The following is a 15,621-nucleotide window of genomic DNA, read 5'->3' as shown; positions in this document are numbered from 1 at the left end:
ACAAAGAAATTAGCTGGAGAAAATACACAAAAGGAAATGAGAAAGGAATTTAAACATTTCACTACAAAAAATCAACTAAACACAAAAGAAGACAGTAATGCGGGAAATTAGGGACCAAAAAAAGCTATATGGCACATAGAACACAAATAGCAGAAGTAAGTCCATCCTTATCAGTAATTACTTTAAATGGAAATGGATTAAATTCTCCAGTCTAAAGACAGATTGGTGGAATGGATAAAAACCCATGATCCAACGACAGCTGACCCTTGAACAATGTGGGGATTATGGGCAGAGACTCACCACACAGTTGAAAATCTGCGACTAACTTTATAGTCAGCCCTCTGTATCTGTGGTTCCACTTTCATGGATTCAACCAACTGTGGATCGTGTAATACTGTAGTGCATGTTTACTGGAAAAAAACCCCCACATATAAGTGGACCTGTGCAAACCCATGTTGTTCAAGGGTCAATTGTATAGCCTGCCTACAAGAAACTCACTTGAGATCCAGAGACACAGGTGGATGGGAAGTAAAAGGGTGGATCAAGATATTCCTGCAAATAGCAACCGACCAAAACAGACCAGGGTGGCGGTACTAATATCAGAGAAAATAGACTTTATTCACACACCTAAGGACAAACCATCAAAATATACGAAGCAAAAAACCTGACAGAACTGAAGGGAGAAATGGGCAGTTCTAACTGAGTTCCATTCTACCGTAGAAATCCACGTCCCTGTGTCCCCTTCCTCAGCACTCCCCAGCACTGGGTGCCCTACAGAGACCTCTTACCACAGTCACTCTTCTGCCTCAGGGCAGGCATTCTTGGTATTGCACATCACCTGTTCAAATCACTGTGTGCTTGTGTCCTGACAATACCTACTGTGTGTTAATTTACAGACACGATCACCCAACCCCGTGCTGCGTTCACTCCAGCTCCTGTTGTCTGTGGACCCTCCCTTTATTCCTCCATCATGCTGGACCCACGGCCAGGTGCATGCTGACCGCATGCGAGCAGGCGTGTACGGTGGGCAGGAAGCAGGGACCAGAGCTCATCCAGTCAGAGAGGACTTCCTGCCCACCCCCAGCACTGAGTCCTAGATTTCTGATTTCATACAGTAAGAAAGGATATTCACAGTCTTCTTCCAGGCAAGTTGCATGAAATGCAAGATACTAACTTCTGAACTCCACGGAGCATTTTTTCACGTTTAGCACCTCTGAAATTGGGCCGCGCCTCCCCACGGACGGGACATGGATTTGGTGAACAAGGATGGCCACTGTCCACGGACACTGCTCTGCCCCTTCCCGTGACACACAGACCAGCCCCCGAGCACAGGAGCTGCTGGCATGCAGGCTCTGTGGCCACAGACACGCGGAGCACAGAGTCAGGGTCTTCTGGAACCGAAACCAACTCTTTGAACTGAATCCCCTCAAGACCCCTCACCTACTCAGCACAATCCCACTCAACACTCCATCTGAGAGTGTTCTTAGGTTCATCTATACACCCATCATGGGTTCAATGCCAGAAAGACACTCCCATCCACCAATTCTAGTTTTTGTACAGATCTGCCAGGGAGTCTCTGGTCTACAGAAAGCAAGTATCAAGAAACTAAGACATGGGACTTCCCTGGCGGTCCAGTGGTTAGGACTTCACCTTCCAATACAGGGGGTGCGGGCTCAATCCCTGGTCTGGGAGCTAAGATTCCCCATGCCTCAGGGCCAAAAAACCAAAACAGAAGCAATATTGTAACAAATGCAATAAAGACTTTAAAAAATGGTCCACTTCAAAAAACAAAAATCTTTAAAATAAAGAAACTAAGACACATCACCATTTTCTTTATGCCAGAGAAAGATAAGGCATTTTTTCATTTCTTCAGGGAGGGGGAAAGCGAACCACCAATTCGAAGTTCTAATAACAAACAACCTAAAATAGTGCGTAACCGTAAACGCTGCCTTCGACTAAAATCCGTCCTGTACATCACCGGGTCACAGGCAGAGCCAGGGCGCTGCAGGTTTCTGCTGCCATGCCTCAGAAGCACTCAGAGCTACACTATCTGCCCATGGGACTGGGCGGGCAATCCCCGTACTCTGGGGACCCAGCTTGGGTGCAGGGGGCGAGGCACGCATCCAGAACCCGGACTCCCGGCGACCGCATGGCTTCAGACCACACCTGCCATCCACCCTGCAGTGAAAAGGCTGGCTGTCCTCACAGGGGACCCCGTTCGGGTGCGTAAGAACGTGTTGACCCAGGGCACCTGACACATGTACTCTTCGTTCGTGGGCCACTCCGTCGTTGGGTGGCCAGGGCCGTGCCCGAGAGCTGCCGGCGTGAGAACACGTGCTTCCTCATCTGAAAGCATCTCAGAGGCAGGAGTTGCTGGAAAGTCCCGGGTGGAACCATGACACAAGCTCCAAGGAGGAGGAGTTGAGCTGGCGGAAGGTGTGGGAGCTCAGGTGAGGGGGCAGGACCAGGGCAGGGGCGGGACCGGACACACCGCAGAGCCTGTCCCCAAAGGCCCGGCGCCTCTTGGGCCGTGGGCCCCGCTCCCAATGCGTCCTGATGGGAGGGCTGTGTAGCTCACTGCCCACTGCCCAGCCCCAGGACAGGAGCCGGTCCTCACAACACGAAGGATGAAGCCAACAGAGGAGGCGGGGTGGCTCCAGAGGGACGTTAAAAGCACATTTGGGGGCAGGCAAGAGGCACAGCGGGGCTAAGAGCTCCAGATGCTCGCCTGGCACGTCAGGGGGCCAACTGGACCCGCCTTCCCGTGTGAAAGTCCTAATTTAGGGTCCTGCCACCTCCTACCAGGCCCTTGGAAAAGAGGTAGTGGACCCACCTCACCCTAAGAGGCAGAAGCACACGGCTGACGATGGTCAGCTGCTTGCCTGAAGTGAGTGCCTTCGTGGGGACAGCATCCCACCAGTCATCGCAGGGCAGAGCGTGCCCAGGCCCCGCAGGGCCCCTGTCCCCGTCCCCACCCCCACGGTCCGCGCAGCAATCCATGGTCCATGGCAGCGACAGGGGAAGTGGCGAGAGGGAGCACGGGAGAGGCGGGGGGCGGGGGGCGCACAGGCACCCACACATCAGCCCACTGTCCGGGGCGGCAGCTTGCACGTGGCCACACGAGGTAACTGATTTTAAGGGGATAAAGGGAAGCGGTGCTCGCTGCCGCTGTCCTCCTGTCCCAGCTTGTCCCACACCCCACGTGGCTGTCTGCAACCTAGCAAGACAAGAGGATTCCACGTAAGGCCTGGTCACCTCTGCGTTACATGGCAGTGTGGCCTGTATCTGTCAATGGACCCGTCTCTGCTGGCTGGCATTTGGCTCTTACGTAAGTGAGCAAATTGAAACAATAAATAGAGACAACTACACCTCAATCACTAAATTTAAAAATTTTAAAAAAAGAGAGAGACCACACCGTGTGCTTGCAGAGTTTGCCAGCTGGGAAGAGGAACACACAAAAAGAAACATCGCGGCAAACAAAGCCCCCTACCCCATGCCCAGGGCCTCACGGGGAGACAGCAGAGGACACCGTGACGCTGGAACCACCTCACCGGGACCAGGCCATTGTGGGGAGGCCGCCCGCTCTTCCAGCCCCTGACGTCCCGCCAGACAAAGTGCAAGACGCAGGAAGCGATGGCTGCAGAGCCGCGTACGCTGGGGCACCGGAGTGCCCCCAGGCTGCCGGCCACGGACCACCCAGCGCGGCCAGGGCACCCGCACACTGGGAGGCACAGACGGGGACCCACAGCAGGAGCCCCGCCATGCTCTGCAGGGTGGGCAGGTGACCCTGACCGTAGCCAGGACAAGGGAGCATCCCCTGAGCGTCGGGCACCGGGCCTCCACAGCCTCCCTCTGCCCTTGCTCTGGGCTGCCAGGAGTGGACCGGATTCTCCCTGCTGCCTGGGAGCACCCCTTGCCCAGGCACCCTGTGCCTTCGCAGGGCTCCTGTCCGCCCTTGGGCCTCCGCTTTGCGGGGTAGACACAGGCCCGAGAGGCCCCTGGTCACCACTCCTGATTCTCGGCGGTCGGTTCCTGCCAGAGAAGCAAGAGCTCTCAGGCTTCAGAGGCGGGAGGACCCTGACCGCAGCACTGCACCGCCTGGTGGGCGCCATCGCCGCTGCTGCGTTTCCTTCCCCAGGCTCCAGCCCAGGGGGGCTCCCCACGTGCTGGCTGGAGGAGAGGAGTAAGGAAGGGAGGTGGAGAGGCCCCAGCCACAGACCCCACAGAGAGGTCGGCCCCAGAGAGGTTGTGGGCCCCGCCAGTCCTGCTGCCCCGCCGCGGGCTCCGCGCGCACGCCCGCTACGCGGCACACGTCTCCTTGGTCAATGCGCCTGCGCCGACCTTGCGCCTGCCATTCGGGTCAAAGGGCCTGTGACCATCTGGCTTAGGAGGTACTTCCAAGTTCAAGATGTGCCCTCATGACAAGCAAAGAGGACCCTGACCCCAGAGAGCCTGCAGTGGAAGGAGTCACCACGCGGCGTCATGGGGGGGGCGGGGCGGGGCTAGCGGCAGAGGGAGGGGCGCCAGGCAGCGGGAGGAGGACGGACGCTGCAGGAGCCCATGCTGGCCCGCGTGGTGCCCTGGCAGAGGGGAAGGACAAATGCACCGGGCAAGGGCGAGCGGGCTTTCTTCACACTGGTATTTTTGCAACTTTCCTGTAAGTTTGAAGTGATTTCCAATTAAATGTTAACAAAAACCTTGAGCCACATCGCCCGCAGCCCCCCTGATTTCGGAACATGAAAGAGTCCCTGCCGTCTGGACCTGCCGAGCGTGGGCGGCGATCAGAAGAGAGCTGGCGGTTTTCACTGGTGTCCCCGCAGGGACAGAGCCAGCACTTTCCAGGCCAGGCGAGCAGCCGGCGTCCTCCTCGCTGCCACCGTCAGCAAGGGGGAGTGCCTGTGAGGTCACAGAAGCCGAGAGCAGGCGCTTCCTCAGCAAGGCCTGAGCCCGGTTCTCCTGCCTTCGGGGCGCACCCCGTCCCACCTGTCCTGCGCAGCGCGGGGACCCAGGCGGAGGCTCCACGGAGGTCTCGCCCGCCTGAGTCTGGGGTCTGGCCTTGTTCCCCGCTAAGGGTCCTGGGGGCGGGCGGTGAGCAATACCCCCAGCCGGGAGGCGGCCCCTGGGCTGCCGCTCCGAACGGAGCCGGGGAAAGCGCACGGGAGGCGGGGAGTGCCCCTGTCGCGCTCCCGGCAGCGGGGGGCGGCGGCGGCGGTGGCCTCTGACCAGCTCGGGGGAGCGAGCCCAGGCCCAGGCCCACCCCAGCCCCCAGGGGCAACCGGCCTGTGATTGCGCTCTCCGCCCCGGGCCGTCATCGGCCATGGAGACGGCTCCATTCTGGACCGTGTGTCTCACTGACTCCTCCACTGAGTTGGAAACGTTCTAGAACACGCCGCCGCGAGCTCCAGGTCCCCTTACTTTCACGTTTATGGGGCCTGGCTTGTGGCCAGCGGATCGTCATCCCTGCTCTGTCTCCACTGCCCCCGAGCCCCCACGCCGTGGACCACGCGCTTCCTTCTCTGACCGTCAAGATGCTTAGGGCCAGGCTGCCACCTCCTATTTTGAGCGCGTTTCAGTGAGGAAACCCCTACAGCCCCGAGCGGGAGCCAGGTGAGCGGGTGGCTGCTTGCCCCAAGTTGTTAAACTTCGGTGTGACTGAGGAGGGAGACGCTCTCCAGCCGCACCTCCCTCTGGCAGCATCCCTGCCACATCCAGCATGACAGGAGCTCAGGCAGGGCGGTGCAGGGGCCCCCCCGCCCTCTGTGCTGCTAGTGCCTGATGGACCCACATGCCCCCGACGCTCCTCTGCTGGGGCCCTCCTCCCACGCGGGGTCCCTGGAACGACACCCCGAGCCGGCGGACTGAGCATCCAGCAGGGGGCGGCAGCCCCATTACTGCCAGGAGGGCTGGACGCCAGGGGCCTTGAGGCCGCCCTGAAAGCTGCCCACACACCGTGGACGGGAGCAAGGCTGGTGGGGAGGACCATCACATCTGGGAGGAGAGGCCGAGAGGGCGCGAGCCCAGCAAGGAGGATCCAGGTGAGAGGTTCTCGGGTAGACGGAACACATACTTCTTGATGTCATTTTTCATAAAATTACAGGAAAACCCACCCAAGTTCCACCTACGTTCTGGAGCTAAGACATTCAACAACCATCTCTTGAACGCTGCCATTTCCCACTGGAGACCGAGGCCCACAAGGGCAGGGCCTGTCCGCGGCCCCTCCCGGCACAAGTGAGAGACAGGATCACTGCTACTTTCAGCTTTTAAAACTTGTCAGGGTAACAGAAGTCAAGAGTATGGACAGCCGCTGTGGAGAAAACAGTCTCTTAAATCAAAATTCCACTTCCTACCAAAACCGAACCTCTTCTATGACCCTGATCGCTTATGACCAGCAGACCTGTGGCTGTGAAAGTCCTCACTGAAACAAGACAGCAGTCCTCTCTTCCCCTTCCCCTCCGGATCTTAGAACAACACAGAAAGCAGGGAACAGTGACTTCCCAAGTGGGGAACGTCAGTTTACAGCTTCCGTGAATTTGTCCAAATGGGCGACTGCAAGGCTGGGGGCCGGTTACACTGTCGGCGTCCACTCCAAGTGGGTGCCAGCGTCCCGCCAGCGCAGAATTTTTGACAAGATCCTGCCGACAACGATCTCTGCTTTAACTCGGGCTGTCCTAGCTGAGGCTATCAGGGCCCATCTCAACGTGGCCCAGAGGACAGAGCCCAGGAGGAGCCTGGCTGAGCGCGGGGAGCCCTTCTGGGCCTCACTCTGCACCGTCCACACAGCAGGCAACGCCCAAAACACCAGCAGCGCCCTGAGTCAAGGCCAGCCGGCGGCGCCGCAGTCCAGGGGCCGTCCCCGAGCGGTGGGGCCTCAACCTCTGCCATCGGCCTGCTGGGTGGTCGTGGCCGTGTGATGCCCACGTGCCGCCAGAGAGAACACAGGGGCTCACCTTGGTGTCCTCCTCATTTCCCTCCGCGTGGACAACGTAGGGGTAGCCGTCCTTCTGCAGGCTTTCTGACACAATGCGCACCTCGACGCCGGGCAGCGGGGTCCCCACGGAGCCTGCAAGGGGCGGGGAGGCACGAGGGAAGGAGGCGGTCAGCGGGATTCTGAAGGAGAGCGCCGCACACTGAGGTGCTCCGATCTGCCTGACGTCACGTGCACACACGGAGGTGGGGGGTCCCGCGTGGCTGTCACATGCACACGCATGGGAACCCCGCACGGACATGATGTGCGCGCACAGGGGTCCTGCCCCGTTGTCACGTGCACACACAGGGACGAAGCCCCAGGAGCCAAGAGCACAGCCTTAGGCGGGACACGCAGAGCAGCAGCCAGGGCTCCGAATGCCCTACAAGGCCTGCAGGGCACCTCGGGAGGGCCGCCCAGCACCCAGGGCGAGAGGCAAGGGCACTTCTATCTCACTGGAGCACCCGGCTGAGCGGTCAGGGCACAGATGGCCGCGGTTTGTCGCTGGGGAGGGGCTGGAGTGGGACAGATGCCAGAGGGTGAGCGGGTCCTCACGGCAGGGGTGATGTAGCCAGCATCCTGGCTCACTCGTTAGGTGCCTGTGGTTGGCTCAGTGTCTTCACCCCTGTGTGGTTATAATCAGCTTTTGAACCTGCAGAGGTGAGGGCAGGTGGTGGCCGCAGTGGAGTCCCCGCGGCCACTGTAATGAATAGCTGACGCGGGGCAGAGATTCCAGGGCCAAATGCCAAGTGTCTGAGGCTTCACTTCAAGGTCTCAGGACCTTTAACTGTTATCAATGAGGACTTGTCACAGGAGAAAAGTCCCAGGAAGCCCACTTGGCAAACTCCACGAGCTGCTTAGCACTCTGGGATCCGCACGCTCGGAAACGTCTGTGACACAGGGCTCAGCGTGCTAGATGGTGCGGCCCTGTCCTCCTCAGCCCGTCTTCTGTCTGGGGTCCTGGGGGCCACCGCCGCCTCTTCCTCCTCCTTCCTCCCCTCCTTCTCTTTTGCTTCCAAATATTTAAGAACTACAGTGAAATCCATATATGATGCAGCTGTTCATTATAAAGCCTAGGATTCAGGGGCATTCAGCACATTCACAACATTGTGCCATTATCACCTCCATCTAGCTCCAGAACTTTCCAGCAGCCCAGAAGGAAACCTGTCCCCGTCAGCTGTCACATCTCCCCCCACCCCAGCAACCACTAACCCATTCTCCGGGGACCTGCCCCCTGGATGTTGTGTATGAAAGGAACCGCCATGCATTACCCTCCTCTCTTCCTGCGGGTCATCTACTTGGGGCTGGGGGCTGCGCGAGTGCCAGGACGCTCAAGACCGGAGACAGCCTGGAAAAGGGGGTATTCCACCTCAGCTGCAGACAAGACACGAGGACCAGAGACAAGACCTAGGCTGTGAACATGAGCTGGGTCCAAGCCCTGCCCTCCTGCAGGCTCTGCAGGACCTGGGGCCAAGGCGGCCACAGTCCTGACACTGGGGATGTGTTTCCCAGTGGACCTCAGCGTCGTAGCTTCCCTCTGGATCTGTCTCCAGTGAAGAGTTTGTCTCAGCCCTGTTGTCTGCATTGCTCCTCCTTGGACCTCATGGTCTGCTAAGGACCGGCGGGGCCACAGCTCTGACTGCTTGGTTACAGACCAGGCCCGTGCATCTTGGAGATTTTTTTCCAAGGTCTTTAGATCACTCCCAATTGCTCATATTTTATGGCCAAATGTCAGCAGGATGACCTAGGTTTTAGCCCTCAGTGTGTGTGTAAAAGCCACAGAACAAAAGGTTTAAGGGAAGAAATGGGGTGATAAAGTGCAGGAGAGAAAGGCCATGTGTAAGAGGACGTCGGTCGGGCCCACTGGGCTGATGGTCCTCCTTCCTGTGTTCCCAGGCAGTGAGAGGATTTCGTGCTGTGTGAAGGAGGTATACTGTGAATTGATTTATCACTTTCTGAGACTGGTCAGGATGATTTCTTTACTATGTGCCAGAAATAAAGAGTCCCATGAACACACCTTGAGCCATCAGGCAGAATATGATGATTTCATCAGAAGGCACTTCATTAAACTAAGTACAGAATCTTAAGCACGAGCAACCACCTCGCTCAGGAGTGAAATCTGCTCTTCTTCCCTTTTCTTCTGAGCTCTCGTCCCCGCAGTGGTGTGACGCCTGCTCAGGCCCAAGCCCTCCAGACGGCGACGCCTCCTGAAGTGTGAGCCCTGGGGATCCTTGGAGTACGAAAGCCCCTCCATGTCCCTCGTTTCGTGTTTGTAAAAAGACACGTTAGTCTCCTAAACCTTCCCTGAGTTCCGGAGAGCAGACTGAGGCAGTTACTAATGAGAGAAATAGACGAACACAGAAACAAAGGAAAAGCAGTTACCTCAGAGCTCGAACAATAAATTGGTAATAAGACAGAGTCGTACCTCCTCCTCAAGAGACGTACACACTACCCTGACGCACATCTTGGAGTTGTTCTGCGTGAACTAAGGCCCCCACCCGGGTGGAGGATGGTGACTACAGGCTGAGACCCCCAGCCCTGTTGGAACCAGAAGGCTGATGACTGAGATTCCTGGGACACCACCCTGTCACCTCACCACCAACCCATCAGAAGAATGTCACACACCTGCAGCCCTCCCCGCAAATGTCGCCTTTAATAGCCCTTCCCTGAAAGCCATAAGGAGTCTGGGTCCTTTGAGCACCAGCCGCTTGTTCTCCGTGCTTGGATCCTGCACGTTCCTTCCCCACAACCCCGTGTCAGTAATTGGCTCAGTTCAGTAACACTTGCAGAAAGGAGGAAGCAGAGGCTCCATCCAGGCGCTGGGAACTCAGGGAGATGCGGGGAGATGCTGTGGGGAAGGGAACCCTACGGGATCTGCCGTGGCCTCCAGGGAGGTGAGTGGCTGCCCTCAGTCCCACAGGACTGACAGTCACAGGGGCACGTCCCCACTTACCCACAACTTCTGTACAACTTGGCTGCAAACTGGGGGTTCCCTGGGCCCCTCCTGGGATTAAACGGTTTGCTAGAGCGGCTCTCAGAACCCAACAAAACAGATCACCTCCTAGAATACCAGTTCATTACAAAGGCTACAAGGCGGGAACAGCCAGATGGAAGGGACACCTCTAGCAAGTATGTGGGTGGGTGGGAGTCTCTAAACTTGCACACTCTCCAGGCACATCACACTCCAACACCAACCCGTGTTCACCAGCCTTGTTTTGGGTTTTTATGAAAGTTCTATTATGCAGGTACAATTGATTAAATCATTGGCCATTGGTGCTTGATTCAACCTCCAGCCCCTCTCCCATGCTAAGGAAGTCAGGACTGTCCATCGTATTCAATGAGACCTGAACTGCTAAGAATGTCTATAAAGAAAACACTGACAGGGCTTCCCTGGTGGCGCAGTGGTTAAGAATCCGCCTGCCAACGCAGGGGACACAGGTTCGAGCCCTGGTCCGGGAAGATCCCACATGCAGCGAAGCAACTAAGCCGATGCACCACAACTACTGAGCCCACAAGCCACAACTACTGAAGCCCGCACGCCTAGAGCCGATGCTCTAGAGAAGCCACCGCAGTGAGAAGCCTGCGCACCACAGCGAAGAGTAGCCCCGGCTCGCTGCAACTAGAGAAAGCCCGCGTGCGGCAACGAAGACCCAACACAGCCAAAAATAAATAAAAGTAAAATAAATTTATGAAAAAAAGAAAAGAAAACGCTGACAGAATTACAGCACCACTACCACAACAGTGGCATTAAAATCTCCACACAGAGACAAACCTATGATTTGTTAAAGGGAAGTCTACAAACGGCAGAAACTGCTGTGTTAGGACAGGGCAGCTGCTCAGACCCCAGAACCCCCCGCCCCTACCCCAGTAGGTGGAACAGAGCAGGGTCAACCAGGTAGGGCCAGCCTCCTATACCCACCGGCCCCGCCCCGCCCCGCCCCGCCCAGCCCAAACCGCGTGGCGCTGCCCCTCCCACGTTGCGTGACACAGCCCCTCCCACGCCACGTGCACGCTGCCCCTCCCACGCAGGGTGGATGCGGCCCCTCCCATGCCACGTGCACATTGCCCCTCCCACACAGCGTGGACGCTGCCCCGCCCACGCAGGGTGCACGCTGCTCCTACCACACCGCGTGACGCGGTCCCTCCCACTCCACGTGCACGCTGCCCCGCCCACACCGCGACAACGTGGCTCCTCCCACACAGCGTGACGCTGCCCCTCCTACACTGCGTGCACACTGCCCCGCCCACGCCGGGAGGACGCAGCCCCTCCCACACCACGTGCACGTTGCCCCACCCACACCACGTGCATGCTCATTACCACGCTGCGTGACGCGGCCCCTCCCACGCCACGTGCACGCTGCCCTGCCCACGCCACGTGACGTGGCCCCCACGCACCACGTGGACGCGGCCCCTCCCACAGCGCGACGATGCGGCCCCTCCCACGCCACGTGACACCGCCCCCACACACCCCGTGACACCGCCCCTTCCACACCGCGACGACGTGGCTCCTCCCATGCCACGTGCACGCTGCCCCGCCCACACCACGCCGACATGGCTCCTCCCACATCGCGTGACGCTGCCCCGCCCACATCGCGTGACGCTGCCCCGCCCACGCTGGGAGGACGCGGCCCCTCCCACGCCGCGTAACGCTGCCCCTCCCACACCACGTGCACGCGGCCCCTCCCACGCTGCGTGACGCTGCCCCGCCCACCCCGTGTGACACTGCCGCGCCCATGCCACGTGCACAGTACCCGCCCACACCACGTGGACGCGCCCCTCCCACACCGCGTGATGCGGCCACTCCCACAGTGCGTGCACACTGCCGCGCCCACGCCAGGAGGACGCGGCCCCTCCCACGCTGCGTAACGCTGCCCCTCCCACACCACGTGCACGCGGCCCCTCCCACGCCACGTGCACGCTGCCCCGCCCACCCGCGACGACGTGGCTCCTCGCACAACGCGTGATGCTGCCCCGCCCACACCACGTGACATGCCCCCACACCACGTGGACGCGGCCCCGCCCACAGCGTGCCGCCGCGGCCCCGCCCACCCCGCGACGACGTGGCCCCACCCACAATGCGTGACTCTGCCCCTCCCACGCCACGTGCACGCTACCCGCCCACATTGCGTGACACTGCCTCGCCCATGCCACGTGATGCAGCCCCCCACAACATGTGGACGTGGCCCCTCCCACAGCGCGACGTGGCTCCTCCCACACCACGTGCACGCTGCCCCTCCCACACCGCGAGGACGCGGCCCCTCCCACAACGCGTGACACCGCCCCTCCCACGCCACGTGGACGCTGCCTCTCCCACGCCGCGTGACACTGCCCCGCCCACGCAGGGTGGACGCGGCCCCTCCCACGCCACGTGCACGCTGCCCCTCCCACACCGCGATGACGTGGCTCCTCCCACAGCGCGTGACGCTGCCCCTCCCACAGCGCGTGACGCAGCCCCTCCCACACTACGTGGCGCTGCCGCTCCCACACGGCATGATACGGCCCCTCCCACAGCACGGGACGGGCCCCTCCCACACCCGCAGGGTCTGAGTGCCCTCCTGGTATCCACTGGGCAACAGGCTGGCTGCAGTCAGGAGGGCAGGCTATCCTTCCGCCTCTTTTTACAACAGGTATGAGCTGTGGCCAGGTGACTTTAATTGTCCTGTGGCCCCGCCCAGCCTCGGGGCGGGTGACTGTGCCTCACTGGGTCCTGGAGCGCCTGTCCGGCAAGCCCAGCATCTGATGGCAGCCTCCTGTCAAACCATGCCAGGCCCAGCGGCTCAGGTCACCACCCGGGGCCTCAGCCGGGCAAACAGTCTCCTTCAGGCCACGTGCCCCTCCGGGCCTCCAGGGAACCTGTCATGGGCCAGGCTGGCAGGATGTGTCCCCGGACCAGCCCAGAGTCCCGGCTGGAAGGAGCCCGGCCCAGGAGTCAGGGGCACAGAGGATACAGCCTGATTGCTCCGGAAGCGGCACTCAGGGACTCACTCCCGGATTCAAGGTTGACGGCTACTTCCTTCATTGTTTCTAAACCAAAGAGCCGGCCGTGCGCCCACTGTGAGCCGCCTGCTTCACGGGCGAGAAAAGACCCCGGGCTCTTGGTTCCAGTGCCGAGAAGAGGCCACGCACAGCCACAGCAGAACCCTGAGCCTGAAGAGCTGCAGCGAATTAAGATTCGAGAATTTCTGCCCAGAAGCCTCGGGTTTAGGGCACGGGCGCAGGTCCCTCTGTCCCGGAGCCTTTGCCCCCGCCTGACAGAGGGTGTCCTGGTCCGACAGTGTGAACACCTGCTCCGTCTGTGGGACTTCTCCAAGGCCATCAGAGGGGTAAGATCAGCCCAGTATCGGGGCTGTCGTGTGGACAGTTTGCACTTCTTAGAAAGTCAAGCTCACACCCGCTTCTGACCCAGCAGTTGCACTCTGAGGCGACTGCCCACGAGACGTAAAGACACATTCACACAAAACCCTGCACACAGACCTTCATAACGGCCCGACTGGGAACTGTCCAAGACCAGACACAACCCAGCGTCCTTCGGTGGCAGACAGGTTAACACCGAAGGTGCTGCTCGGCACAGGATGTGTCTCACACTCGTCCTGCCAAGTGTGAGAAGCCGGACCCAAAGGCAGGTCCTGGAGGCTGTGCCTCTGTGTCGTTCCAGGAAACGCACAGCTACAAGGAGAGGAACCAGGGACGTGCTCGCCGGCCTGGGACGAGGAGGCGCTGACCACGAAAGGGGGAAGCTCTGGAGGTGACTCAACTTCGTCTACCTGAGTATGATGGCAGACACACTGAAAACTCACAGACCTGCCCACCAGAAGGGTGTCTTTCAGTGTCGTGCAAGACAAGCGGATGCCCAGAGGCAAGTACAGGCACACGATGACGTACGTTTATTTCCAGACGCCTACTGTGTTTTGGACAAGCTGGAGGGCACTGACCGGGAGGGCTGGAAAAGGGCCCAGGACAGAACAGGCTCACGTCTCAGGCCTCAGGCTCTGCCTGCAGGTTCCCTGTCAGGGACCCGGGACGTGAAGGCTGTTTATGTGGAATGGCCTAGAGAAGGCGGGACAGGAAAACCAAAGGGCAGGAACCCGTCTAGAGCAGCAGGCCATCCAGACGCATGCAGGTCCCCAAGCACAGGCGGGGGTCCCTCCTCCCTTGCCCCCGACACCTGCCGTCTCTCCCGCTACCACCGGCCTGTGTGGCTCAGGGCACCTGCATGGGAGACTCTGGGCCGCGGGCGACCTGGTCTGGACGGAAGCAGCCCCCGGCCCGGGAGGTGGGGAGGGGGGCGCCCTGCCAAGCACACGGCGTCTGGGTCACCTGGGAAGGACACTGCCACCCTGAGAACGTGCCCGTGGCCCAACAGGGGAGCACCCTCCGCAGACTGGCCCACCCGAGGACCCAGAGCAGAGGGAGGACACAGCTGGCGGGCGCCGCTCGTACCTGGCAGGCGAGCTGCTGTCAGGGGGTTGGACAGGGCCATGCCGATCTCCGTCATCCCGTACCTCTCCAGCAGCGTGTGGCCGGTGATGCCCTTCCACCTCTCCAGCACAGGAAGGGGCAGCGCGGCCGAGCCCGAGACCATCAACCTGCGTGGCACAACCACAGGCTCCTGAGCTCGCGGGAGCACACGGCTTCGTCAGCCCGGTGAAAGCCAACGCACCCAGCACCCCACTCACTGTCACCCTTTAACTCACGGCTAAAGCTGCAGTTCGGGCTGAAATTTAACTCTGTTCTTTGGGAAGAACCTTGGGTATATTTTAGAATGTAAATAGGTCTTCACAAGGAAGGGGTAATCACAGTAAAAGGAAAGTGATTTGAGGGTCCCTGGTGGCACGCTCTACAAACAATCACAAACGGCCCCACAAAAGAGCAGTGATAAGAATAAGGTGATGACGGCTTATCTGGTTTAGGGACAAAACGCCACCGGGTCTGAGGAGGAGGGGGAGACGGAAGCAGGCAGTCTCCAGTGAGGGGCGCACGGGGGCTCCTCCACGAACACTGCCTGGCGCTGACGGCTCACGTGACAGTGACATTGATCTGATATCTGAGAGCCTCGGCATGCACCATGTCCCAAAAGCACTGTGTGCAGGAAGGAAGGTGCTTCTGCTTCTAGTGGGGGCCGGAGCAACGACCACCCCTGTGCTCCCCCCACGGAGGTGCAGGCACAAGGACCCTCCCCACCAGGAGCCCGGCTGCTGAGGTCTGAGGGCCTGTCACCCAGAGTCACCCTGATCTCCCCTCTCTGATCTCATTCTTGCCCTTGGCTCCTGAGATCTGGATACATCGTGCTACCAATCCCACTCTTGTCCTTGTGGTTGGGCTTTGGACCCCAGCCCCACCATGGCGCCTCGTGGGAGGCCGATCCAGGGAGGTGCTGGCAGTGGCACCCTCAGAAAAGGGCTCTAGTTCCATCAAAACGTCTTTTCAGAAAAAGAGCAAAGAGTGGTTAAATGGGAGCAGAGGACAAGGTGAAATACTCGTCTTGGCTAATTGGGAATTCTCTCCCGGAAACGGAGGGCTTTCCTGAGCTCCTCTTAAGGACCAGGAATCAGACGCACAGAGGCCATGAAGCTCGTGGCTGTCCAGCGCCAACTCGCTGCACTGTTAAAGGCTGTGTCTGCCACAGACACACGTGTCACACCTCTTAGGCACACGTG

At 59.6% G+C, this 15,621-nt stretch overlaps 1 protein-coding gene across 4 annotated transcripts in view; it reads right to left on the bottom strand.

The window, feature by feature from the left end:
• The window catches only part of ACSF3 (acyl-CoA synthetase family member 3), a 57,940-nt gene that overhangs the window by 20,175 nt on the left and 22,144 nt on the right, over positions 1-15,621 (bottom strand). For all 4 annotated transcript variants that reach the window (XM_059903922.1, XM_059903924.1, XM_059903926.1 and 1 more), the window contains exons 5-6: positions 14,405-14,550; positions 6,948-7,060 (exon numbers count right to left, since the gene is read on the bottom strand). In XM_059903922.1, coding sequence (XP_059759905.1) covers positions 6,948-7,060; positions 14,405-14,550 — 259 coding nt within the window. The remainder of the gene's footprint in view (positions 1-6,947; positions 7,061-14,404; positions 14,551-15,621) is intronic.

This window comes from Balaenoptera ricei, chromosome 19, assembly GCF_028023285.1.
Source record: "Balaenoptera ricei isolate mBalRic1 chromosome 19, mBalRic1.hap2, whole genome shotgun sequence".
Taxonomy (NCBI): domain Eukaryota; kingdom Metazoa; phylum Chordata; class Mammalia; order Artiodactyla; family Balaenopteridae; genus Balaenoptera; species Balaenoptera ricei.
Note: the sequence above shows the minus strand (reverse complement) of the source record. Positions and strands in the feature narration are given on the sequence as shown.